Here is a 26,513-nt window from a genome sequence, read left to right as displayed (position 1 = left end):
TGTGGCGGCGCGCAGAACGCGCGGGCCGTGTTTTGTTCCGGAAAGAAACGTCAGCAGTGCCACCGACCCGCGGGTGACGTGGTTTCCGGGTACGGTGCTGATGCGCGACATGGGTAACGATCGGATGATGCGTGCAGACATGCCGAGACGAAAATTATAGATCAATGCACAATGCAGTAACATGTACGAGTAGTAATTTTACGGTTGGCCACTGATTTCACAACGCTTCACTCGTGTTTACGTCGCCATCATCATCGCGTGCTAAAGCCGATCGGTGTCTATTTTGCGGTCATCACGCACCGGGCCGTACAAAACGCCCACGCAACACTATTAGCGGAATAAAATCTGTCATCGCTGGTAATTCTGTGTTGTATAATAAATTGTTAATTTATTTATTTATTTTTAAATAATTTTAATGTTGGATTGGCTGGCGATAAAGATCACCCGTCATTATCAATGTCACCCCAATTTACGGTAATAACTCGTCCGGGTCGAATGTGCGTAACTAAAACTAGAATGTATGATGCAAAGTTATACGCGTTTAATTCGAATTATATGTATAAACGTTACACGCTCGTTCGAAAAACTTATATTAAATTATTTTTTAATAGGTATTACATAAATAGGTACCCTTTGATTAAAAAGAATGAATTTTTTTCGGAATCTTTTGTTATTGTAAAAATTAAAATTATAATAAATTGAACAATAATATACATTGTGTTCACGCGAATGTATTATGCATTACGTAACGTAATTTCACTAAATATAAACTTTCATTACATCTGTATGATATAATTGTAACGTCATAACGATCAATACATATATATATAACCATATACGATTTGTTAAATATGTTAAAATGTTAACAAATATATTATGTCGAATAAAATATTTTCGAATGAAACGGTATATTATTAAGATGTAATATTGTAATGTAAGTAATAGGTTTATCAATGTTTTACACCTTTAAGTAAAAATATAATTTTAATTTGAAAAGCATAATATATACCAAAATAAGTCGTTTAAAATTTATTATTATTTATTAGGGCCACGATTTCAATGCAAAGGACATATTTTTTCGGTTGATCTTACACAATGCTTTCTAAGTACATTACTCGTTTTATGTAACTAGGGTTTCAAAGCTACAAATTTTATTTTGCATTTTTTTGCATATCCTGTTGTCATTTTTAGCCTTATTGGGTCATTTTATTTGTTTTTAATGCATATTTGTTCAATATACGATAAAATTTAGTCTATTCAAAATATTATCTAAAAATAAATCGTTCAAAAATATCAGAAGAATTAACTACAAACGATAATGGTCACATGAAATTTGCTCATAATACATCCGTGGACGCCGAAAGGAGCTTTTTAACGTACAAAAATATTCTTTCGGATAATAGAAGATGTTCGGTGTTTGAACATATTAAATAATAAATTATTGTTCAATGCAATGCTCAAAATTTAGTAAGTACAATAGGCTTACTTTGAAGTTTAATTTTACGTACATTTTAATATATACATATTTTTTGGTATATTTAGAATGAATAATATTTCCCCAAAACGACAAAAACATGTGCGTGTCAGCATCAAGTCATCATTTCAAATTATCAGTTTTTTTTTTTTTTATAAAATAATAAATATTAATAAATTATAGCTTATTTATAAATTATAAATTGAATAAAAAAAATATACGGCATTTTAAGGTCATTTTTCATTGTTAAGGTTATTTTTGTGGTAAAATGCATTTTTTAAGGGCATTTTTGGCTATTTTTAGAGCATGTTTGTATGGTTTTAAATGCATTTAAATCCGGGCCCTAACTAATTATAAACATGTCATAAATATATCTTAAAAACTTATTTTAAATTTATATCAACCTAGACATTCAGTGAAACCTTTGCGGTCGCTAAATATCTCGGTAACGAGGTTCATGTGATATTGTTATCTGCTGCTGGGCCGCTTCACAATATGAACTGTAAATATAAATGGATATTTACCTATAATAGCAGTATAGCGGAACAATGTTGAAAGTCCTTTTTAATGGTTATTTATTGATAAAATATAATAATAGAATACTAATAGTATTATGTAAAATTGCACACTTAAGAATTTGTAAAATTGAATCCATCGCAACGATTAAATAAAAAATTTACTACGAAGTCTTTGATGTTACGGCAGATGATTTGCTTATATTTTTTTTAGTTCAAGCAACGATCTCAATACTTGAAACCGGCACGCTTAAATCTGCATGCACTATGCTGTAATCGAAAAATGATGTTATTAAAAAACCGTAAGAACTGAAACTATGTGTAATGAATAATATATAAGATTATCATTAATATTCTGGAAACTGTTCTCGTTTATTACGATCTTCCATCACTGGTTGCAGCAGCAGCAGTACCCAACAGAACGACACAGTGGACGGACACGAGACGTCGTGAAGATGTGTACGCGTGACGGGTATTCTCCAGGAACGATCGACAGCATGCAGGTAGTAAAGTATTTTTACATTACATCATGTTTATAATAAACTTTTATTTTTTTACAGGTATTTTTATTTTTGTGGTTTTCTGTTTATTTTAACATCAATGTTAATTAATTAATTGGCATTTTCAAAAAAGAAAAATATAACAGGTATGCTACCCATCAGGTAAATACATTTGTGTTTATATATTTCGAAAATTATAACGGTTTCATGCCTAAATCAATGACAATAATCCTTTTAGTTTTATAACTTATTGAAATGTAAATATATTTATAAAGATTTACTGAAATACGTTAGTAGCCAGCGGTCGGCATAAACGCACAGTTTCTAATTCGTACAATTGTATACATAGATTCCACACAGTTTTCCTTAAACCAAAAGATCTAAAATGTTCGGTTATGAATGGTAGATAAGTGTGCTGCTTTAAACAATGCCTGTTATTAACATACATGTTTATGATCACGATTTTACGTTTTCCAGTATTGTGAGTTTACGGTTATTTCTATAAAAATCTAAATTATGAATAAATAAAAAAAGATAAGCGATAGGTGTTTGCCAAAACCAGTGCATTTTAACATCTGCTTATTAGATTCCTTTTTGAACACTGGAACACCCCCGTTTCATTGCCTAACAACTAATTTAATATTTAACTAAAGATAATAGATATGCGTAGTATTTATAAATTATATTCTGGTATATAGTTTTGTCTAAATTATTTTAAATATTTATTTCACATCAATGTGGTTTTGCCTTTGGGCTTATTGTTCTGTTTGATGAAGAAAAAAATTAGATTAATTATTACATACAAATATAATAGAATTTTTTATTGTAGAATAATATTATAATGGTTAGATTTGTTTAAGTGGTATTCATGTTTTCAATAAATAAAGAATTATATTTTAATTAAATTTATCTATAATAATAATTGCTTACCTATTATAACAATCACATATTATTTTAAGTCATCGTTATGTTCATTGACATTTTAATGGATTTTTTCGACTATAGGCAATTCATAGATTTTTAGTAAATATACCATTATTTGGTCATCAATATTAATTTCAATTCAGTAGGTATTAAAACGTTTTTATTTTTTTTCGTTATTTTAAGTTTTTGTACGTTATGCATATGCTAAGTTCTCTGACGACTTAGATAATAATAATTATACAATATAATAAAACCCTCTACACTCTACAGTAATAACCATAGACAACATTAATAATATTCTTTTGATGTTTACATTGGTCTTAAAAAACAATTAGTGGGACAAAATATCCGAAATTATGACGCAACTGGTGCCAACAAAAAACTAAGAAAACTAAGAGCATTAAGAAGAATATGCTTGAGGGACCTGGCCTACTGAAATACACCAGCTATAAATTATGAATAATATTAGAATATTAATCATTCTCTAGGAGAACGAATCGACTTGGTTCACAACAAAATATGCAGTACCAATATAACGAAGAATACCATATATGGACATGAGCGGAAAGGGCCACATCCTGTCACATATTTAACTAGATCATCGCACGTTCGCAGAATCCTAAACCACGTAAACAGCTCGTGAACTACAAATGAGTCCCATTCTTTGGCTAGAATGGGCAGAGGAAGATTAAGAAGGTGGAAACTGACTATATAAGGGGGACCTGAGGAGGGACCCCGTCAGACATGATCAACCAGAGTCAGCACAAGCATCTTTATGTCACTCGACGCTATTAATAAGTCACCTCGACTTAGTCTAATTTGCTAATTATTTGTACTTACACTAATGTACACATTTATTTATTTATTTATCCATTAATTCAAATTTTAAAGTTTTTACATAACTCTATTTATTTAACCACGGCATATCCCATTGCTGTTTAGCTCACTACACATATAACTCGCATAAAAGTAATACACTACATTATACAATAGCAATAGGTTTATTTTAGATTAAAATATTGTAGTAACATAATTATGTTCAGTTTTGGTCAAACCCAGACTTCTACTAATAAAAAATGCCCAGCGTTATTAGAATTTATAACTTCTAAACCATAAATATTGGCGGGTGATTATTGTTAATGAACGTGTGATGAAGCCTAATAGCAATTTATTATTGCTGCCGCCGGCCGACACACACGCACACATACACAAACATGCACATTTTAATATTAGTTAATTATTATCGTTGAAACTGTGAATTATATAATATTTTGTTAATTTTATACTCATCGGCCGCCGTATCTTTAACATGTTTGTCGATAGGCTTATAATTAGTATTGATTCAGTATTGTTTTTCTTATTCTCGCACACACAGATGCAGCACAGCGTAGTCGCAAAGTTTTTTTTTGATATATGATTAATGATACGCAATTCGCCGCATTTTTATAATTTTTATTTTAAATGCAAAAATTAATTTTTAGTGTTAAATCTACAGGCACAAATTGCCATATGACGGTACCACAAGTAGGAGATGAACAAGAACATCATTCAGCATTGACAGTAGCCGATGATTCGAATTCGGCCGATGTTCCGAATTTGAAAGGTGATTGGCATAACATTTTTATATTGTTAGTGCTGTATACAATGCAAGGCATAGCAGGTTTCGGTTTCTATAAAGGAGTGATGATACTTATGCAAACCAACAAACACATAACTTATAAAGATCAGGTATAAATAATGGCTTAAATTGTAAGATTTTTGTGTTTCCGAATAAATATTGTCGATACAATTTTATACTCCATCGGAATACCAAAGACTTTTTTTTTGTTTCAGGCTCTTTTTAGTATGGTTAAATGGTCATATAGCTTGAAAATTATCTGGGCACCTTTAGTAGATGCGTTCTATGTACAAAAAGTGGGAAGGCGAAAGTCTTGGCTAATACCTGTTCAATATTTAATTGGTATGTGTGTCATTGGTTTGTCATTAAAAATATTATAATTCATAATATTTATAGAGACCTTTTTTTCTTTTACTAACATAATTTTTATAATATTTAATGGCTACAGCTGGTACAGTATAATATGTTATAATCACGGAAGTTGATATATTTATGTCTGGAATAAAAACGTACTTAATTTTTGTTACGGATATATGGTTAGAATTTCTTTAGTTACGTACGTTTATTCTAATGGATTATAATTTTTTCGAGCTATAATATTTTAAACGCATTTAAATAAATCCTTTTGAAATAAAAGTAAATGTTTAAACTTTTATCTTCTTATTTTAAAATCATTAGAGTAAATTAAAAAAGTTTCATCGTGCAAAAATGCAGAATTTATTAAAATTTGTTTTCCACATGTTATGATCTAACAATATAAGAAACTAATCAATATGCAGACTTAAACCATCAAAATTTCATCCAAAATAATAATTTTTTGTAAGTAATAAATTATTTGCTTATTTCATATGTATGTTACGGTAAAGGTACAAATACCGGAAAAAATCTAGTATACACAAAATAGTTTGATCAAACCCGAATAATTATTGTTGTTTGGACTTTTACAATCGAGATTTAGTAAATATTAAGGTAGACAAAAAGTGTTAATAAAAGTCCGATATTTTTTACTAATCATATATGTAATAGGTATTTAAATATTTGGAAAATATGTTCTAGCTTTTTTTTATAAGAGTAATATACAGTTATTTTAGTGAAAAAGTGGTCATTATAATATTTGGTGGAAACGGACATCGTTCAATTTATTAATTGTATGAACATGATAATGAACTATATTGTATTAAAATAGTCTCACTCAAAAAAATATAAAACAACATTTACCAATATTTTAACACGTAACGATGATATAACAATATCGTTCCGACGTGTACCATGAAAGACTGACAAACATATTTTCTACAATATAGGTAGTTACAATAAAGTACAAAAATCTAAAGTTGATATTATATAATATGTTAGTTCGTGATTCTATCTACTGCGGCGATTATACTACATATCAAATACCATTAAGATAACATTTTTTACTATGGACCACAACAACTACTAAGTTGTTAAGTAACTATTGTTATTTACATCAAAATAATGTTATTTTGATGTATAAAATCACATACTCTTACATCTATTATGTATAAATGTATTGTACATGCCTTAAATATCTATTTTTTTATAATAAATTATAATAACGATTGTTATTTAAGGCAGAAAATAACTTATTTAACACAAAATTAAATTATTATTATTATGTATTTCGAATTAAAGTGGAATACTATTATTTTTTGAAGTTTATCAAATAATGTCAAATTAAAAAACTATAAAAAATGATGATTAAAACAAACAAATTCAAGCAGTGGAGTGTGATGTCTTATGTATTGAGACTGTTTGTGTTGAACAGGAGGATGTTTCATTTATATAGGCAATAATATTAACGAATGGTTACCAGAAACGGAAAAACCAGACGTATTGAAATTGTTTTACGCGGTTTTCTTCGTTCAAATCTTGGTCGCCACACAAGACATAGTTGTCGACGGTTGGGCACTAACAATTCTAAAAAAGTTTGTACCATTGTTACTTATTTTAATAATTTAAATATAAATATTAAAATTCATTGGATTTTTATTTAATATAGGAATAACGTGGTTTATGCATCAACTTGCAATGGAGTGGGCGCACCACTGGGCATAATGATGGGCTCCTTTTTTCTCGTTTTGTTCACATCAGAAAATTTTTGTAACAAGTACTTACGATTTACACCGGGTACAGGTGGAATAGTGACCAAGGAATGTAAGTAAATACAATAACACCTATCATAAAGAAAATCTCATGTTATTATTCATTAAAGATTATTAAATGTGCATTTTTAAGAAATAAGTAAAAAATAAATAAAGACAGAAAAAAAAAGTGGTGAGATTGAATTGTATATAGCTTTTCCCTCACGTTTTCATGTAAAAAATCTTATAGCACAATATACGAGTATACTTATAATACCCTATGAATCTTACACAATGTATATTTCTTTACGTAAAACAAAATCTTATTATTTAAATTAGGTAATGAATTAAACGGTCCATGCCTGCAATAATTGATTGTAAGTTTATAATTTATTCTCCATATTAAATAAATTGTATATTTTATTTATTTGCAATATAATTTAAATTGATATTAAAATTTGTAAAAATGTCAAACTCCCCCTTTAATGTATATTATTATAGTTTGTATTATTGATATTCATAATTTCTAATCAGTATGATTAGTTATAATTAATTTCACAGAAATTTCAAAGTAAAATTTTTAATTTTAACAGATTCATTTTACTGTGTGGCCGTTCTTTATATTTTATTAACAACATTGATTTTGATCTTCAAAAAAGAAAAAGAATACAGTTCAGAGGACAACTACATAAAGCTCAACTTTATTCAAAGTTATTTAATTATATGGGATATTTTAAAAAAACCTAGTTTCCGGTTATTGATGATTGTATTGTTGACAGCGGAGGTAAATCTTTTTATTTAAGGTATAAGTTCACATATGTAACTAGACAACATAAATAGTATCTCTAGATTTCAGACTAGGTCACTCAATCAATATTGTGGCCTCGAAAAAAGTCCACAAGCATACTTAATAAATTGCGTACCATAGATTTTTAAAGCACACGTCTTATTTCCAATAAACAAATTATTCGTTTATACAGTGGTCATCAACCTTCTATATCCTGCCAAATAAAAGATATATAGTTATTTTATATGATGCTAGCATGCCATTCAATAATATAAAATGTGCCACAAGTTATCGAACCCTGTGGTTTAGTTCAGTGATGAATTATTGTCATTTCATAAATCATTTTTAATTATAAATAAAAAACGAAAAACTAATATAAACGAATGGTATACATTTATTTTTTAAAAATTATAAGTTACTAGTCTAAAGACATTCGAATTGGTGTATGTTTACGTTTTTGTAATGAAATCAACTGGGAAATACACCTATAGTTTTATTATTATAAATTTTTATTAATTTTAACAAATTATTATAGATTGGCTTTGCTACAACTGAACAAAATATATTGATTTTAATACTCATTGAAACAGGAATACCAAAAGACAATATTATGGTAATAATCTCATCAACGTACATTGTAATCATTATTACTCCAATCGTTGTATCAAAATACACTTCGGGACCTAAGCCAATGAGCGTATTCTTAAAATTAACACCCGCCAGGTAAATATATTTTACACTACTGTCTAGGAGATTATAATGAAAATTTAATATTATATATTACATGATGAAGTAGATGAAAACGAATTTCATGCTCATAGTATTAAAGCTAATAGATATCTAACAAAATACATTGATTAACCGTAAATCGTAATAGAGTTCACCGAATTCTGCTAATACATATTATTTTTACTATGACTTTGTTTTATAAAATTCAAAAGTTGTCATAATGCTTGATATCTTCCCTTGTTATAAATAAAAATATAAGAATATATATTTATCAAAGACAACAGATTCTAACACATTAATTTGATTCTGTTGTGATGTTGGAATCTTCAACCTATTACAACAGCTAATTAAAAATTGAATTACAGATATGTGTAATATTTTTTTAAACTACCCATACTGTATACAGTATAGTATATTTTTTGTTTAAATGTTATTAACAATTTATTTCAGATTACTTTGGAATATTACGTTTGTTATATTTATATATTATACAACGAAATTCCTTACAACTTATGAAAATATAGGTTTTCCAATATATTATTATGCAGTTTTAGCATTATTATTAATAATAAATAACGTGAGTTAACAAAATTAAATATTATTTTATTTCACATACAGGAAATATTATGTTATAATTCATTTTTACCAATTTGTAATTTTTAAAATTTAAGAATGAATGAGAAAAACCGTATGAAGAAAATTTTAAGTTTATTATAAAATTATTACTTCATATTTCCTTAAAAAAAAGGTATCAATTCATATTTACTTAATGTTCAATCGTATAATTTTTATATTTTATAGATCCTAGGCATGACTGTGAAAGTGTCTGAATTTGCTTTATTCAATCGTATAAGTGATCCTCGTTTTGGTGGTACATATTTTACATTATTGAGTACGTTTTATTTTTTGGGAACGTTTTCATCAACTTCACTAGCGATTTCAATGATCGATTTTTTAACATTCAAAGAATGTCCATTAAATTATGATAACAATTGTTCTACATCAAATCAAAACAACGTAAGACATTCATTCATAACTAATTAAAGATAAAACGAATATAAATAATAATAACACTATACAATTATTAGTTAATAATAAATAATTTACTATTAATTGGTTTTTTGATTCTGAACGGAGTGATGAATGTATTGATTTTACAATGATTTGTTTTTTTTTTTAATTTTGTGTCTGTCATCACGTTTTGGAGTAAAAACAATGCTTTGATTTTTGACTTCAGCCCCTTTTTGAAAGGAAAAATTCATTTAGTTTTCAACAATTATTTATTTCGAACTATTTATAGACAATTGAAATTTTAATGCTGATATTTGGCTTTCCAAAAAATCTTTAAATGTAATACAAGATTATAAGTTGTACTAATCTTAGTAAAAAAAGTAGTCACAATTTTTGTTTATAAACATTTAAAGTTCAAAAGTTTATGAAATATATTAATACCGTAAAAATTTGCATGGAATTTTGAAGTTAAAAATTCATAAAATTTTTGTGATTTATACTGATGGTTAAAAAACCCAAAACAAGGTTATCATAAGTTTTCCTTCAAGTATCTGTAAAAAAAAAACCTAGCATCAATGTACAAAATTTTTTGAGCGTATGAAATTTAGTTTTTTACGAAATAGCGTAAAATTATGATACACTACAATTTAAATACATGCAATAATATAAAATATCTTACTAATTAGCCTAGATTGACAAATTAACTCCGTTCAGAATCGTTTTTCGTATACAATGATACCTCTCATTGCATCCAAATTTAACACATCATTATAGTGACCTACTCTTCATCTCTAATATACAGCAGACCCATTTTCCCATCTTTTTTTCCATTACAGACGTGTATAACAAATGGAAGTAGTTGCATTGTAACAGTTAACGGCTATTACGTAGAATCGGCTCTTTGTATATTGTTTGGGATCGGATGGTACTATATTTTCAGAGGTACTCTTAAAAAACTCCAAGTAAAGAGCCCTTCTCATTGGATGGTTAATCTAAAAAATAATAAAGTGAAGAAAAATGAAACAACTGAGTACACAATGGTTGAAAATACACACTAAAATTTATTTCCTTGCTCATGAATAAAATATAATAGGTCAATCAATAATAGTTTTGCTTTTTAATATTTCATCTTAGGTAATCCTAGTTTATCTATGTTAATTTTGTATTGTTAATTAATTTAGTTATCGTCGATTATACTTGTACTAAGCTTTAGATAAATAATTTATTTTTAAACGATATTAAATTGTCTCTACTTACTTATGCTGTGTTTAATTTAATCTTCATTTTTTATAATAAATTGACTTAGTTTATTTAATTGTTTTGTTAAATATGAACACTATAATCATAAATTGCATAAATAATAAAAAATGTGTTTAATGTTCTTTACTACTTACACTCCAATTTCAACTTATGTTAACTAAAATATTGACATTTTTAAAAATATTTCTAAACATAAAATTAATTTCGTGTAATCTTTGAGCTTAAGAGTTCTATACACGATTCCCCATAGAGTATCTATACAGGAATAAAAAAAAAAAATTGTTGAATATTTGGAAGCAGAATTTTAATCAAAATTACTTAAATATGTTAATTATTTGTTTTAATACGAATATATCAATAAAACTATTTAATATAATTTATTTATCAACAGGTGGGTAATATTGTTATTGAGTACCTACTATACAACAAATACTGTGCGTGACCATGCATAACGTTTTAATACATTTTTTTCGACCACTGTTTTTTATATTATTCCGAATCAGAAAATAAATATCATTGAGACACATCAAAGTTTTAACTGTTCAAGATTTTAAGTGTATATTAACAAATATTATAAATGCATTATGGATATGCAATCAAAGTATTACTAAATACACATTACGTGTATTTATGTAAATAATATATAACATAATAATTAATTTATTGTGCCAAGTATAAAGGTGTTATGTGCAAGTTTCCTCACCACCTTAGCACATAAAACGACTCCTTTGTATGGATCCCGTTTAAAAGCTTGAGGTATTGCACGCGGCGCGTTTTTTTTATTGTGGTATCCCCGTTAAGGCCTAATCCACACGATCAAATACAGCGTCAATTTTACCCACATTTTTCACCAGCAAGTCATTTACTGTTAACAATCAATATTCGATTATGGATTTTATGTATTTTTTAATGTATTTATATCGGGATAATTAATGAGAATATTGCTAAACAATTTAAAAGTAACAAATAATAATAAACAAAAAAACAAATGGTTTCAATAAATTTATATTCCAAATTAAAATTAGTTAAATTGACACTTTATTTGCACCAAAGTCCTCATAGACGTTATTATACAAGGAATATATATGCTGTTAATTTTGTTTTATCAAGAAAATTAAATTGAATATTTTAAAATTAAATTTGCAGTATAATTATTGTTGTTTTGGAATAGAGATTTCTTGTTGTAATTAACCACAGCAATTTAAATAGCATATTTCATAGATTTTATATAGAATATTCAACGATATTTCAGCTTTTTTAGACTCTGTATAACTTTACTTAGTCTACTTATAAAAATATAGAAGCATACTTAAATATTTATTAATTATAGCTTAATGTGAAGTTTCTGATTTATAACTGTAGAGTAACGACTATGAGTTCTAATATTTACTACGATTACCAAAGTTGGTCTTACGGTACATTTTACCTGCGGCGTCTATTGTGTCATCTACCGGTCCGGATATACTAAATAAAAGTCTAAATACGGCGTCATATACTTTTCTATGTTCTACTGTTTGAAATCTTAACTAGAGGATTTGGTTTTTGAATGAAATTTAATCTTTTACCAGCTATCAATAAATGACTTCACTTTATTTTAGTTTCTGATTCTTCTAATTATTTTTGTATTCTTAGAAGGAGTAGAAAGTTGTAATTAATTATGTCTTATATAGTTTACTTATTCTAAAGCCATGTATACTTTTATAGCTAATGGTATTTACAATAATTATAAAATAATTTTGACGGCATTAAAATAGAGCCTAAGAAACTAGGTAGACAAAATAGCATACGACCTGCAAGCTGCATCTTAATTGTTTTATATTACCATAGATCTGAGTATAAGGTGTATGCATATTACTTAACCGCACTGGTGTTTTTCTGTATTTGTAGAAAAAAAATTAATTAACATTATTTCATTTAAACACTATACATATAACAACTTAGATTAAAAAAAGTTAAAAACTTATTGGATATAGTTAAAACAATATTCACTGTCTAAATATTAATACCAATATATGAATAAACGAATTCTATTAATTAATAATTTACATTTTACACAATGTATACAAAATCGGTGTAAACATAACAAATAATAATATGTTTATTTTATTATTATAATAAAATGTATAGCCAACACAGTATTAAAAATGTTCAATAATATATTATTAGTGATGATATTATGCAAACATTGGGGTTCGTTGTAATTTTATTTTTGTTGTTTATTTAAAAGTATATTTTAGTCAACGGTTGAAAACGAAAACGATATCTAATCGCTGCAAAACAGCACGAAAAACAGTAAAACAAGGACTGGAGTCTCATTTATCACAGATACAAAATTCAAAAGACAGACATTAAAATATTTTATTTTTCAATTTTAATTATTTATAATAATAATAACCACTCAGCATTTTAACGCATTACAACTTATCCTCTGAGATATATGTTTTTACATGTATATATTATATATATATATATATTATTAAGTCGTTATTATGTATGCTCATTAATAATATCCTCGGTCTGGCCGTCCAGTGTAGGTACCTACACCAATAGTCGAATACTCGAATGCGCCGTCACTGCTTCCGCCAAACAAATCGTAATATCAATAATATTAGTATAATATAATGACTTGGTGTATAAAATTATAATATATTCTTATATTATATTGTACACGCCGAACACCGTTTGTTCCCGTATGCGAAAGATCGTCGATCGGTGACCGGTGCAGGCGGCAAGTCACCTTGCACGTTTTTCAGACACCGACTGTGGCGTGACATGATCGCGAGCGTCATTTACTCATGTGCACCGGTGCACGCGTGCTAGACACTCTGGCGGTTTCGGCGGCGGGACACGTTAGGGGATGTGACAGGTCGGCTGTTAGGAATAGTGTAATAGCGACCAGCACCACAGACCGTGATTCGAATAGCACCGCCCTCCCGTCTCATCACATTGACCAATACAGGACGACGTACGAAGACAACACTCTCACCCACGACCCACCAAATTACGCCACCGACAGACACCAGTCGTTCGCGAAAGTATATCGTCGGGCATCAACACGATTGATGACCCGTGGAGATGAGTCGCAGTGAATTAGTGAGAAACACGTCAGGAGAAGTGGCAGGTCGGCTGGCCTAACGAATAGTGTTATTACGACCAGCACCATAAACAGCAGTTGCCTCCTTCTGGAGTTTTATTATCCAGAAAGCTGTAGAATAAGAGAGTGTAATACAGCGATCTGCACGTCGAAGTTTAGAGTAGCACCGCCCTCCCGGGCCCATCTCGTTAACCGACACAGGACTACGCACGACGAGGACCGGTAGTGTTTTGGTGTACGTGAAATAAGAGCGTCGTCGATCGGTGACCGGTGCAGGTGGTAAGTCACTTCGCACGTTCTCCGGCCACCGCGACTGCGTTACGTGATCGCGAGCGTCATATTTTACTCAGATGCACACGTGCCACTAGACACTCTGGTGGTCCGGCAGGCGCCGTCGGCTTTGATCGCGCGGTGCGACAGACGATTGCGACGGACACACGACAACGCGGCTTCCGGTATACCGATGACGGTGATGGCGATGGCTTATTGCGGCGGCGTGCAGTACGCGCGGGCCGTATTTTGTTCCGGAAAGAAACGTCAGCGGTGCCGCCGACCCGCAAGTGACGTGGTTTCCGGGTACGGTGCTGATGCGCGACATGGGTAACGATCGGACGATGCGTGCAGACATGCCAAAATTATAGAAAGTTATAGAACAGTGCACAGTGCAGTAACATGTACGAGTAGTTATTTAACCAGTGCGACGGTTGGCCACTGATTTCACATCGCTTCACTCGTGTTTACGTCGCCATCGTTATCGCGCGCTAAAGCCGGTCGATGTCTATCAATATTAAGCGGCCATCACGCATCACCGACTCGCATAAAACGCCTCCGCAACTCTACTTGCTGAATGATATCTGTCGTCGCGGGAAATTCTGTGTTTTATCGTAAATGGTTTATTTATTTATTTATTTTTAAATAATTTTAATGTCGGATTGGCTGACGATAACGATAATAACTCGTCCGGTCGAAAGTGCGTAACTTAAACTAAAAAGTAAAAATAGAGTGTATGATGCAAAGTTATACGCGTTTACTTCGAATTATATGTATAAACGTTACACGCTCGTTCGAAAAAATTATATGATATTATTTTTTAATAGGTATTACAGAAATAGGTACCTTTTTGAGTAAAAGGAATGCGTTTTTTTCGGAATATTTAGTTGTTGTAAAAATTAAAATTATAATAAATTGAACAATAATATACATTGTGTTCACGTAAATGTATTATGCGTTACGTAATCTAATTTCACTAAAAATAAACTTTTATTACATCTGTATGATATAATGTAACGTCATAACGATCAATAAAAATAACCATATACGACTATATAGAGTTTGTTAAATATTTTAAAATGTTAACAAATATATTATGTCGAATAAAACGTTTTCGAATGAAAACGTATATTATTATGATGTAATATTGTAATGTAGGCAATAGGCATATCAATGTTCTACACCTCTAAGTAAAAAAATAATTTTAATTCGAATTTATAGCATAATATATTATACCAAAATAAATCGTTTAAAATGTATTACTAATTATAAACACGTCATATAAATAAATCCTAAACACTTGTTTTAAATTTATATTGATCTAGGTATTCAGTGAAACCTTTGCGCTTGCTAATATTTCGGTGATGAGATTCCTGTAATATTGTTATTTTTGCTGACGGGCTGTTTCTCCGTATGAACTCTAAGTACATAGATACTTACCTATAATACCAGTATAGAAGAAAAATGTTAAATGTCTATGTATGTAAATGAACAATGGTCGTTTATTGATAAAATGTAATAATATAATATTTATATTATTCGCAATTTCACACTTAATAATTTGTAAAATTGAATCCATAACAATGATTAAATAAAAAGTCCGCGATGTTACGGAAGATGTTTTACCTATATTTATTTTAGTTCAAGCAACGAACTCAATACTTGAAACCGGCACGCTTAAATATGCTTTAATTGAAAAATGATTATTAAAAAACCGTACGAGCTGAAACTATGTGTAATCATAATGTAATATAATATAATAAAAGATCATCATTATTATTCTGAAATTGTTCTCGTTTATTACGACCTTTCATAACTGGTTGCAGTAGCAGTAAAAGAACGACACAGTGGACAGACACGAGACGTTGTGTACGCGTGACGGGTATTTGCCAGAAACGACCGATGACATGCAAGAAGTGTATGAAGAGACAGCCCCCGACGATGAGTGACAGCTGCAGTTTAGTACAACAAGCTGACCATCGCAGCAAGCTAGTGACGACGAGAACGCCGCAGAGTACCTTGGCATGTCCTGTGCTCCTGTCGGCAGCCGACACGTCGATGTGCTTAGGGGGATGTGTTTGATGATATATTATGTATATCACTGCTGCGTGTAAATATTTTGATGTACCTAATTCGATTTGTTAATGTATTCATACAACGAAATCCTAAGTTATTTTCTTAAAGATTAAATTAGATCAAACATTATAATATAAAACACTCTTGCTTTATCTTTTATAGTATGATAGAATCATCTTTTTAAATTGTAAAAAATATTTATGATTGTTTTTTTTTTTTGAAATAATTGAATTACCACGCTCACAATTCAACTTCGCATCTGGTTGGCAACCTCCTTAATGTATAGATGAATATTAAAATTATCATACTTGTTAACGTAATATACCTGTTTTGTTAATTTTTAATAAGTATTAAATTATTTTTTTTACATTAAAGATAATAAGTCTGTAAAATGTACTTGTAATCAAAATTACACTAAATATAACGTAAATAATTAGTTATATTATTTATTTGTAATAGAAATTTATCCTTAGTTGTCTTTTAAGTTTTTATTTAAAAAAAAAATAAAGTATTACAAGTCATAGGATATTTATATCTATATGTATATATTGTAACAATTTGCCTGTTTAAATATGGTGATTAGTTATACATTTACTATAAATAAAATGGTAAATTGGTATTTTAATAGCTAATGACACTAATATTTATATAATATAACAGAGAACTTAGTATAGTGAGAGTGATTTAAAAAGAAGAACTTTTGTTAAATGAAATTTTGAATATTGTATGTGTATGATTAACACAGAAGCTCGCGAGAACGACCCTGTTTTAAACCACATTGTGTTGTATCTTCACGATACATGAAATAAAGTGTATCTATATTGATTATGTTGCATTTGGAAGTGAACTATTAAAGTGTTTGGTTAAGGTTTTTACGAGGTGGCCTTCTATTTAAACCTTTTATTAATAATTTTATGTATATTATCTAATTAACGTAATATTGCCATTTGTATATATTATAAGGAAATACAGACAATTTTGAATATTTTAAGATACAACTTAATAGGTATAACCCGTTTGTTTGCTTTTAATCCATTACGGAGACAAAACTGCAACGATCGGTATGAATTGATTTTTATTATTTTTCGTTATTGTGTGTACTGTCACTGTGTGTAGTGTGTGAATAGTAAAGACTTAACCGTGATCATGACGGAACCACTAGCTGAAGACGAACAAGAAAATCTTACGGCAGTGACTGCAGTAGTTGATGACTCGAATTTGGCCGATGTTCCGAATTTGAAAGGTGATTGGCATAACATTATTGTATTAATATTGCTGTACACAATGCAAGGGATTGGTGTCAGTTTAACTATAGCAGTGCCGATTATTTTGCAAGGCAACAAAAACGTAACTTACAAATACCAGGTAGATATAAATAAAGATTTAATTTTAATGATTGTAAAATTGTCGCGTTTCCGGATAAATACTATGCTATATTGTCCATGGATATTTATACTCTATCGAGATACTAAATAATGTCGTTTTGTTTTAGGCTTTAATTAGTATGACGACATGGCCTTATAGCTTAAAAATAATGTGGGCACCTTTAGTGGATGCCCTCTATATACAAAAGGTAGGAAGACGAAAATCTTGGCTATTACCAGTTCAAATTTTAATCGGTAGGTGTGGTGTACTATACAAAAATTATTATAACACTAATTAATGTAAAAAACGTCGACTGTAAAAATTAGCTAGTTTAAGAAGCAGAACTGTAATTATAGGAATCAAAGTCGTATATTTTAGGGTTAGTTACATAAAATCATGATGTATACTTTTATCACTATATTATATAATATAACATACATAAGTTAATCAACGCATTTTTAAATAAATGTTCCACAAAAAATTAAGAAAACAAATAAATCTATAAAAAAAATTAATTTAAATAAAAAGAGCACAATAATATAATAAAATAATATCATGGAGGTAGTATTCTGCTTTAGGATAGTTGTCAGGTTAAGCTACAACTATTATAAGAATAAAATTACTATTTGCTCCATTACATTGCTCAATGTAGGATTAGTTATAAATTATAAACTATGTAAGCTGCACTTTGTGTACTTGAAGTATAAAAATATTTTTGTTGGTGTACTCCGTGCTTTTTATAAGATTCGTAATACTACGGGAAGCTTTTACCTACGAGAGTGCCACGATTATTCAAATTTTTGAAATTAATAAATAAATCTTTCTCCGGTATAAGTCATTACTCATTACATTTTTTTATTTTTATCAACAATATGATTTATGATAATAATCAATAAATAGATTTACTAACAGACTTGTATAACCTTTATTATTTTTAAAATATATTGCATATTTTTTAGATTGTTGAATTCTAACATAATTTTATAATATATATATAATTTTAATAAACTGTTATTAACTTTACTAAAAACTTTAAATTTACATTTTTTTTACTAGAAAATTTGATAATCTTCTTACAACAAAATTTTAATTTGGTGCTGTACACTCAATTTTTCTTTATAAAAATCTTATGGTACCACTTATGTAGTTATGTGGTTCTCAATTTAGTCTCTAAAACGTGGCATTATATAGTTATAAGTTCTTTTTCTATATTTAATACATTTTGTTAGTATAGTAGTGGAGTTCAATATCCATATTATAATCATTTATGTCGAATAGGTGGGTGCTTCATTTATATGGGAATAAATATTGAAGAATGGATACCTGCAGATAGGGGAAAGCCAAATATATTAAAACTGTTTTATTCGATTTTATTCGTTCAAACTTTGGTAGCTACGCAATTCATAGTCATCGACAGTTGGGTACTAACAATGCTAAAGAAGTTTGTGTTATTATTACCTATTTTATTAATTTGAATAAAAAAAATAAAATGGATTTTGATTTTACTATAGGAATAACGTGGGTTATGGATCAACTTGCAATTTAATAGGTATACCGTTTGGTGCATTGATTGGCTCTATTTTTCTGGTTGGGTTCACGTCAGAGAATTTATGTAATAAGTACCTACGATTTACACCGGATACAGGAGGAATAACCACTTTGCCAGGTAATTAACCTATTTAACATAAACTTTTATTACTATTTTTCTGTTTTTAACTAGAACTAAAAAATTTAGATGATAAAAATAATGTCGACCAAAAGTTGTATTGTAATTTGTAAACTTGAATTCATAGACAATCAATGTATTTGTATAAAAAAGTTTTATTTTTAAGTATCGATTTACATCTATATGTATACACCCATTCATGTATTAAATACTTGAAATAGTAAGGTTGGTTTATGAGTTTACATTTTGTTGTCCTATATTATTAAATACACGTTATATTTTAATTATTTGTAAAATTATTGTATACTTAGGTAATGATGCAATAATATTATTACGATTTTCAAAACTTTTTACCCCTTCATAATTTCTTTATTATCATAATAATATCTACTACTATCTGCTATTGATTATTAGTAAGATTAATTTAAAGTATTTTTACAATACATCATTTTTATAATAAACTTTCAATTTTTTACAGGTTTTTTTTATTTTTGTGGTTTTCTGTTTATTTTAATATCAATATTAATTGGCATTTTCAAAAAAGAAAAATATAACAGGTTAGAAGACATCTACATGAAACTTAACATTATTCAGTATTATACAGTTGTGTGGGAAATTTTAAAGCTACCGAGTATCCGTGTATTGGCGAGTGCATTGATAACAGTTGAGGTATAGATTATAAATTAAGCTAATAATTTTTCTTGCATAATCCACATAAACTTGTATTAGTCACGTTACATCAGCATCTTTTTTTGAACGAACTCTTAAGAGTTAAGTTTATATTTTTTACCACATTAGGCAAATTATTTATTTGTTTAACTTACAAGGAAGGCTTGTATTTGATTTAGTGTGAACAAAACATGCAGTGTGAATATTATAGCTACCCCAGAACTGTCTGTTGTCTATATCGTTGAGCCGTTGAGGTAAATAGTTTTTATTATATCAAATTTGTGATCAATGACAAGATAGTTCTAAAATAATTTAATTTTATCATGTTAATTAATAAACATAGGGATTGTAATATCGTGGTCAATGGAAGTTAGCAAACTGATATCCTTTTATTATTTTATCAAATATAGCCGTATGGGCCAAATGGCAATAACATTTGCTAAATTACGATTGATTGAATTTTTATGAAAAAAGTTCATTTTTATTTAATATTAGGTATAAGGTTGGACATAAAGATGTGTTAATAATGTGTTCTAATTAATGTATGATTTCCTAAGAGTTGCTTTAAATTCACTTCAAGCTGAAAATATATTAAATTAATTTTAAAATAAAACAAATACCCAACAGTTTCAATAACTTTTTCTAAGTATATAAACATATTCATTTAGCTCTGAATTACCAATTTCTTCAGAATCGTGTTAGAGGTCATTTTCTACAGTGATACTTAATACAGTGGATTCTGCCTAATGTGGGCACCAAAATATAAATGTGCAAAACAATAATGGGCAAAATGGTCTGGTCCCAACATAAATGTATATTAACAAAGTTAAAAAAACCCGCGTAATAGGGCACTCAATTCGGTTCATGTGTGCAATTTTTATTTTATCATAGTGTTAGAATATATATGTTACCGGAAATGTTGACATTTAGGAAATGATGACAATTCCTAGTAAATGTTGACAATTCCTAAAATCGGAAGGAAATGATATCATCGCCTAGTATATGTTATCATTTCCTAACGATAGTAGGCAAAGATGCCAGATTTTTTAAATTTAATCTGACTTATTTAAATATTACTTTTATCAAACATAATTATTAATTAATCTAGTATCACCTTAATAAATAATCAATAAATAAACAAGAATTTTTATAACATTTTAATTTATGTAATTTAAGCTTTTTAAAATTTTTTTATGATTTGCAACGTAGTTACTCATTTTTATTTTCACATGGCAAACTTCCATGACATTTAGAATTACAAATTCTAGATGCCGATCTGCAAGCACACCTGTTCGTCTTGCATTTTGTCTTACATTGACATCGGGTATATCCTTGTGCCCCTGAAATACTATTTACAGTAGCTGCCTCCCGAAGTGATAATGGTTTTTCTGTTTGACCTGCCGATTTTAAAACAGTACTTAGATCCAATAAATTTGCTTTGCAAGGATTTATTTCTGATCTTGTGTACATATGGTTATCGCAATCGACATAAACCCGTGTTTGATATAATTTCATGTCTCCGCATAGATATATAAAATAATTTTATAAGTTTATTTTATATACCCGTGTATCACCGTTTCTCATTTAATATGAGTTCGACAGCATTATTAGTCCGATAGTGTCTACTATATAGAGAGTGTAAAGGACTATAATATATAGTTTTATTTAATTAATTTATAATAATTATAATTTGTATCGAAACAATATTTATTAATTTTTACAGTAAAATATACATTTTTAATATCATTTTATAAAAAAAATAAATAAATAAATGTCATTTTATGCATTTTTTTATATATATATTTTTAGATCATCAAATTTCGGGCCCTAATGATAACATTGCCTAATAAACTAGGGAAATGATGACAATTCCTAGGTGGTGATAACATTGCCTTCCGCTTTTAGGAATTGTCAACATTTACTAGGAATTGTCGTCATTTCCTAAATTGTCAACAATTCCGGTAACATATACATATGTATTTATAAACGACTAATCTGGTTTCGTCATGTCTATGAGATTGTGTTTATCGAAAGTAATAAAAAGCATTACCATCTAAACCTTAAAACCCTTTTCTGCATATTATTGTACAAAAACGGCACAAATTAGTTTTTCGTAATTTTGATTGTTGAAAATAAAGTTACAACGTTAATGTATACACGGCCAGATTTAACGCAAAAAAAGCGAACAATTTTGATGTAACATAGGTAGATGTACCTAGCGGTAAAATTGTGAATTTTCGTATGAAAAATAAACGAATGAAAATATTATTATTGTGCTAAGTGAAAAACTATCCACTTACAACAATAACAATTTGATACTAATGATACTACCGATCTTAGGTAAAAAAAAATACCATATTGTAGTACTTTTTGTCAGGAATATTTTAAAAATAAGTATGGATTTTTAAGAATAATACTTATTGAAATGTATCATAAGCTAATTTTGTGCCCAAATTCTACAACTAGATCAACTTATAGGGGTAGTTTCACTTGAATATTGTTTTAAATATTTTTCTCATTATCCTTGTGTTTTTTTTACAACAAGAACATTTTAATCAGAAAAAAATAAAAATGCATGCAGAAAGGGATTTTGTTGACATTTTTTGATATTATAATTTTTTTTTTTAACCAATTTCGGTTTTTATGGGCAACCGCTTAATGTGGTCAAACAGGGCTGGTCTCAATGTGCTCACATTAAGCGGAATCCACTGTAAGTATAATTAAATAAATCAACAATTATACAATAATTATTAAAAATAATAAATACAAATTCTATAATCAAAATGATTATAATATGACAATTATTTTTTCTAATTATAATTTCAATTTTCTATTTATATATTTAAGATACTATTAAAAATGGAAAAAAAACAACTACCCAACTAGAATATTTATTTATAAATTTAAGATAATATTCTAAAAAATAACTTGAATAAACCCAGATTTTAAAGAGAAAAAATATTTTCAAAACAATTTGATTGGGAAGATTTTTTCTATAATAAGAACACGTAAAACCTATCCATCCCTCGGTTTCTAACCTCATCCATTTCAAAAACACCTCGTAGCCCGTAGGTCAACTACGATCAACTATGACAAAGGACCGTTTTTCATCTTATTGCCAATATTAAATATTAAAAGAGATATTTCAAGTAATATTGATCCAAATAGAATCTTAAATGTATACTCCAAAAATAATAGGCGTTTGAAATTATAGTCGGAAAAAATGAATGTTCTATTTTCATCTAGATTATAGTATTTATTTATTTATTTTTTTTTTTATTATAGTTCTTGCTATAAATTATTTTAAAATTGAATTAACAATACCTAGTTAGTTTAATTTTTATAAACTCGAGCAATTATGAAATGGTACGTTGAAAAATTATAGTGGTTACTGTATACCCCCTCGATTTATTTGATTACCTACCATATCCAATGCTAACTACTTAATTCTTACCGTATATCAGTGTGGTAAAAATATGACTGACTTTTTCTAAATTACTTTTATTACATATATTATTTATATCATTTATGATTAAAGATTGGATTGGCTTCGTCTGTCATTAATGTCTGGATTTTACAACTCATTGACGCAGGAGTACCAAAAGATAATGTTGTAGTTATACATTCATCAATGATTATAGTAAAAGTCATTGCACCAATTATTATATCAAAATACACCGCGGGACCTAAAACAATGAGTGTATATTTAAAAATGTCACCCATCAGGTAAAAACATTTGTGTTTATTTTATATATTTCGGAAACTCTAACGGTTTCATGACTAAATCAAAGACAATAACCGTAATAGTTTTATAACTTATTTAAATGTAAATATATTTATAAATATTTACTGAAATGCGTTATTAGCCGGCGGTCGCTATAGCCGCACACTTAATTTTTGACTATCTATTAATTGTATGTGGTTTTAATTTATTGAACTTCCAAAGTTTTCATTTTAACAATATAAAAATGTGTGTGTTATTGAACGATCTAAAATATTCGGTTATGAATGGTAGGTAAGTGTGCGGCTTTAAACGATGCTTGTTATTAACATACATATTTTTGATCACGATTTTACGTTTTCCAGTATTGTGAGTTTACGGTTATTTCTATAAAAATCTAAATTATCAATAAATAAAAAAAGATAAGCGATAGGTGTTTGCCAAAACCAGTGCATTTTAACATCTGCTTATTAGGTTTTTATTTGAACACTGGAACACTCCCGTTTCATTGCCTAACAACTAATTTAATATTTAACTAAAAATAATAGATATGTGTAGTATTTATAAATTATTTTCTGGTAAATAGTTTGGTCTAAATTATTTTAAATATTTATTTCAGATCAATGTGGAACATAACGTTTGTTATATTTATATATTATACAACAAAATTCATAACAACTAATGGAAAAATAGGTTTTCCAATATATTTCTATGTAATTTTAGTATTTCTTTTCATAACGAATGACGTAAGTAGTAAGTTAACAATATTAAATACTATTTTATTTCAAATAAAGGAAATATTATATTAAAAATAATTTTGATCTATTAATAGTTTTTAAAATGTAGGTATGAAAAATAACTCTACTCAGAATAGCACAATTGTTAACATAATATATCCAGTGTCCTGTAAGGATTTACCCGTTGCGATATCTCCTGAAATAATGGATCATAGATCTCTATTATTTTAAAAGACTCGCAGGCACAAGGACTTCTAGTATTTCATATTTTAATTTAATTTAATCCTTACGGGATACTGTATAATACGTTAACAATAAATTGTGCATAAACTAAAAAAATTCTGAGTAGGATTTTTAAAATTGGGACACTGTATATTAAATTAAAATTTTCAAAAGAATTGGTAACAATTCATAATTACTTGATGTATAATTGTATTATTTATATCTTATAGATTCTAGGCATGACTATGAGATCAGCTAAATTTACTTTATTTAATCGTGTAAGTGATCCTCGTTTTGGTGGTACTTACATGGCGTTATTAAATACTTTTTCAAATATCGGAATATCGTCATCGACTTCGCTTGCAATTTCAATGATAGATTTTTTAACTTTCAAAGAATGTTCATTAAATTATGATAAAAATTGTTCTACATCAAGTCCGAATAACGTAAGACATTTATAAATAATTAATTATTAAAGATAAAATGAATACAAATAATAATAACACTACAATTTATTTTACTTGTTTATTTTTTTCATTACAGACGTGTAAAACAAATGGAAGTAGTTGCATTGTAACAGTTAACGGCTATTACGTAGAATCGGCTCTGTGTATATTTTTTGCAATAGGATGGTACTATATTTTTAGAGGTATTCTTAAAAAACTCCAAGTTAAGAGCTCTTCTCATTGGATGGTCAATGTAAAAAATAATAAAGTGAAGAAAAATGAAACAACTGAATACACAATGGTCGAAAAGTCATAGTGAAAACTCGATCTGATTCATTTGAACTTATGTATTACATATTGTAATATTTAAATATTAAAATATATATACACAAAAGGTTTTATTATACATTTAGAAGTTCACTACCTAATATTTTTTCATGCTCGTATTTATTTATTTAAAATACGACATTATTGAAAACCTGATTTTATGAATCGTTTATGTAAAGATATCTCCTTGATTATTCTACATTTATATTTTGCCTAAGTATGATTGACTTTAGTATATTATGCTAGTTTAATGGTTTTATAAATCAGAACTTTAGCTATCTTTGAAACACTATAATCTAACTAAATAATAAATTGTTTCATATACCCTCCTTATAGTCCAATGTAATGTAAACATAAAAAAATACATTCATTTTTTTATTATTGAACTACAAATTTAAAATATTAAATTAAAAATGTCTTTATAAATTATTTAATAATATTTTGGATTGGCTTGGATGAATATATAATATTTAAAGTTTACATTCTATAATGAAATGTATGTTATAATATCCTGGAGATACTTATTATTATATTACCATAGCCCTTTCCGTTCTACGTTTTTAAGTGATGAATACTTATATGATCTACCAAATCAATTATTTATGAATACTTTAATATCTGTTATATTGTGCATAAGATATAGTGTACAAAACTAAGCTGAAAAAATAATTATATGTAAGTAATAAAATGTCCAAATGTATAATTTAGTACTTATAAATATTAGCAGGCTAATAATAATTAGAATTTAAATATTAATTTAGAAAACTAATTTTGATATTACACAAGAAATAAGAAAAGACGAAAAGTGGGCTGGGATTTTAATGCCATAAAAAATCTCAAAAATTCGTTTAAAAAATTCACTATAAAAATAAGTTATATTTATTATAGCTTAAAAATTTTCTGTTTTCTTGTTCATTTATTCTAAAATAATAATTTAAATATTTGTACTTATGTATCATGTATGTAATATGTATGTATATAGTGTAATAAAAATAAT

General features: G+C 28.1%; 3 protein-coding genes and 1 long non-coding RNA gene across 5 annotated transcripts in view; 3 read left to right on the top strand and 1 right to left on the bottom strand.

The window, feature by feature from the left end:
• Positions 1-26,513, bottom strand: part of LOC132929584 (ATP-dependent RNA helicase DDX54) — a 142,311-nt gene that overhangs the window by 82,655 nt on the left and 33,143 nt on the right. The window lies entirely within an intron of this gene.
• On the top strand, positions 2,156-2,626 carry LOC132928912 (uncharacterized). Its single transcript, XR_009662068.1, has 3 exons — positions 2,156-2,291; positions 2,391-2,492; positions 2,550-2,626. It is a non-coding gene; the product is annotated as an uncharacterized LOC132928912 (long non-coding RNA).
• Positions 4,450-10,845, top strand: LOC132930721 (acetyl-coenzyme A transporter 1-like). The gene is made up of 9 exons (XM_060996746.1): positions 4,450-5,141; positions 5,247-5,373; positions 6,821-6,980; positions 7,055-7,209; positions 7,730-7,920; positions 8,459-8,646; positions 9,103-9,229; positions 9,454-9,669; positions 10,500-10,845. Exons 1-9 carry the CDS (start codon positions 4,875-4,877, stop codon positions 10,719-10,721), a joined length of 1,653 nt encoding a protein of 550 aa, XP_060852729.1. The 5' UTR covers positions 4,450-4,874; the 3' UTR covers positions 10,722-10,845.
• Positions 17,419-25,595, top strand: LOC132929438 (acetyl-coenzyme A transporter 1-like). Of its 2 annotated transcripts, XM_060994780.1 has the most exons (9): positions 17,419-17,728; positions 17,856-17,982; positions 19,007-19,169; positions 19,240-19,394; positions 19,873-20,063; positions 23,602-23,789; positions 24,404-24,530; positions 24,974-25,189; positions 25,287-25,595. In XM_060994780.1, the coding sequence occupies exons 1-9, from the start codon at positions 17,510-17,512 to the stop codon at positions 25,503-25,505; spliced, it is 1,605 nt and encodes a 534-aa protein (XP_060850763.1). In that variant the 5' UTR covers positions 17,419-17,509; the 3' UTR covers positions 25,506-25,595. The 2 variants fall into 2 exon arrangements, with proteins under 2 accessions (XP_060850763.1, XP_060850764.1); XM_060994781.1 differs by lacking the exon at positions 17,856-17,982 and having other exon boundaries at positions 17,419-17,606.

The sequence above is a fragment of the Rhopalosiphum padi genome, chromosome 4 (assembly GCF_020882245.1).
Source record: "Rhopalosiphum padi isolate XX-2018 chromosome 4, ASM2088224v1, whole genome shotgun sequence".
NCBI lineage: Eukaryota > Metazoa > Arthropoda > Insecta > Hemiptera > Aphididae > Rhopalosiphum > Rhopalosiphum padi.
The sequence above is the reverse complement of the archived record's forward strand: the minus strand, read 5'-3'. Positions and strand labels throughout refer to the sequence as shown.

Excerpts from the sequence above, each read along its gene's own strand:
- LOC132929438 (XM_060994780.1), top strand. The coding sequence starts at position 17,510 with ATGACGGAACCACTAGCTGAAGACGAACAAGAAAATCTTACGGCAGTG. Across the intron at positions 19,395-19,872 it reads AGGAATAACCACTTTGCCAG|GTTTTTTTTATTTTTGTGGT; the intron begins GTAATTAACCTA and ends AATTTTTTACAG. Across the intron at positions 24,531-24,973 it reads TTCTTTTCATAACGAATGAC|ATTCTAGGCATGACTATGAG; the intron begins GTAAGTAGTAAG and ends TATATCTTATAG.
- LOC132930721 (XM_060996746.1), top strand. The coding sequence starts at position 4,875 with ATGCAAAAATTAATTTTTAGTGTTAAATCTACAGGCACAAATTGCCAT. Across the intron at positions 5,142-5,246 it reads ACATAACTTATAAAGATCAG|GCTCTTTTTAGTATGGTTAA; the intron begins GTATAAATAATG and ends TTTTTGTTTCAG. Across the intron at positions 5,374-6,820 it reads ACCTGTTCAATATTTAATTG|GAGGATGTTTCATTTATATA; the intron begins GTATGTGTGTCA and ends TGTGTTGAACAG.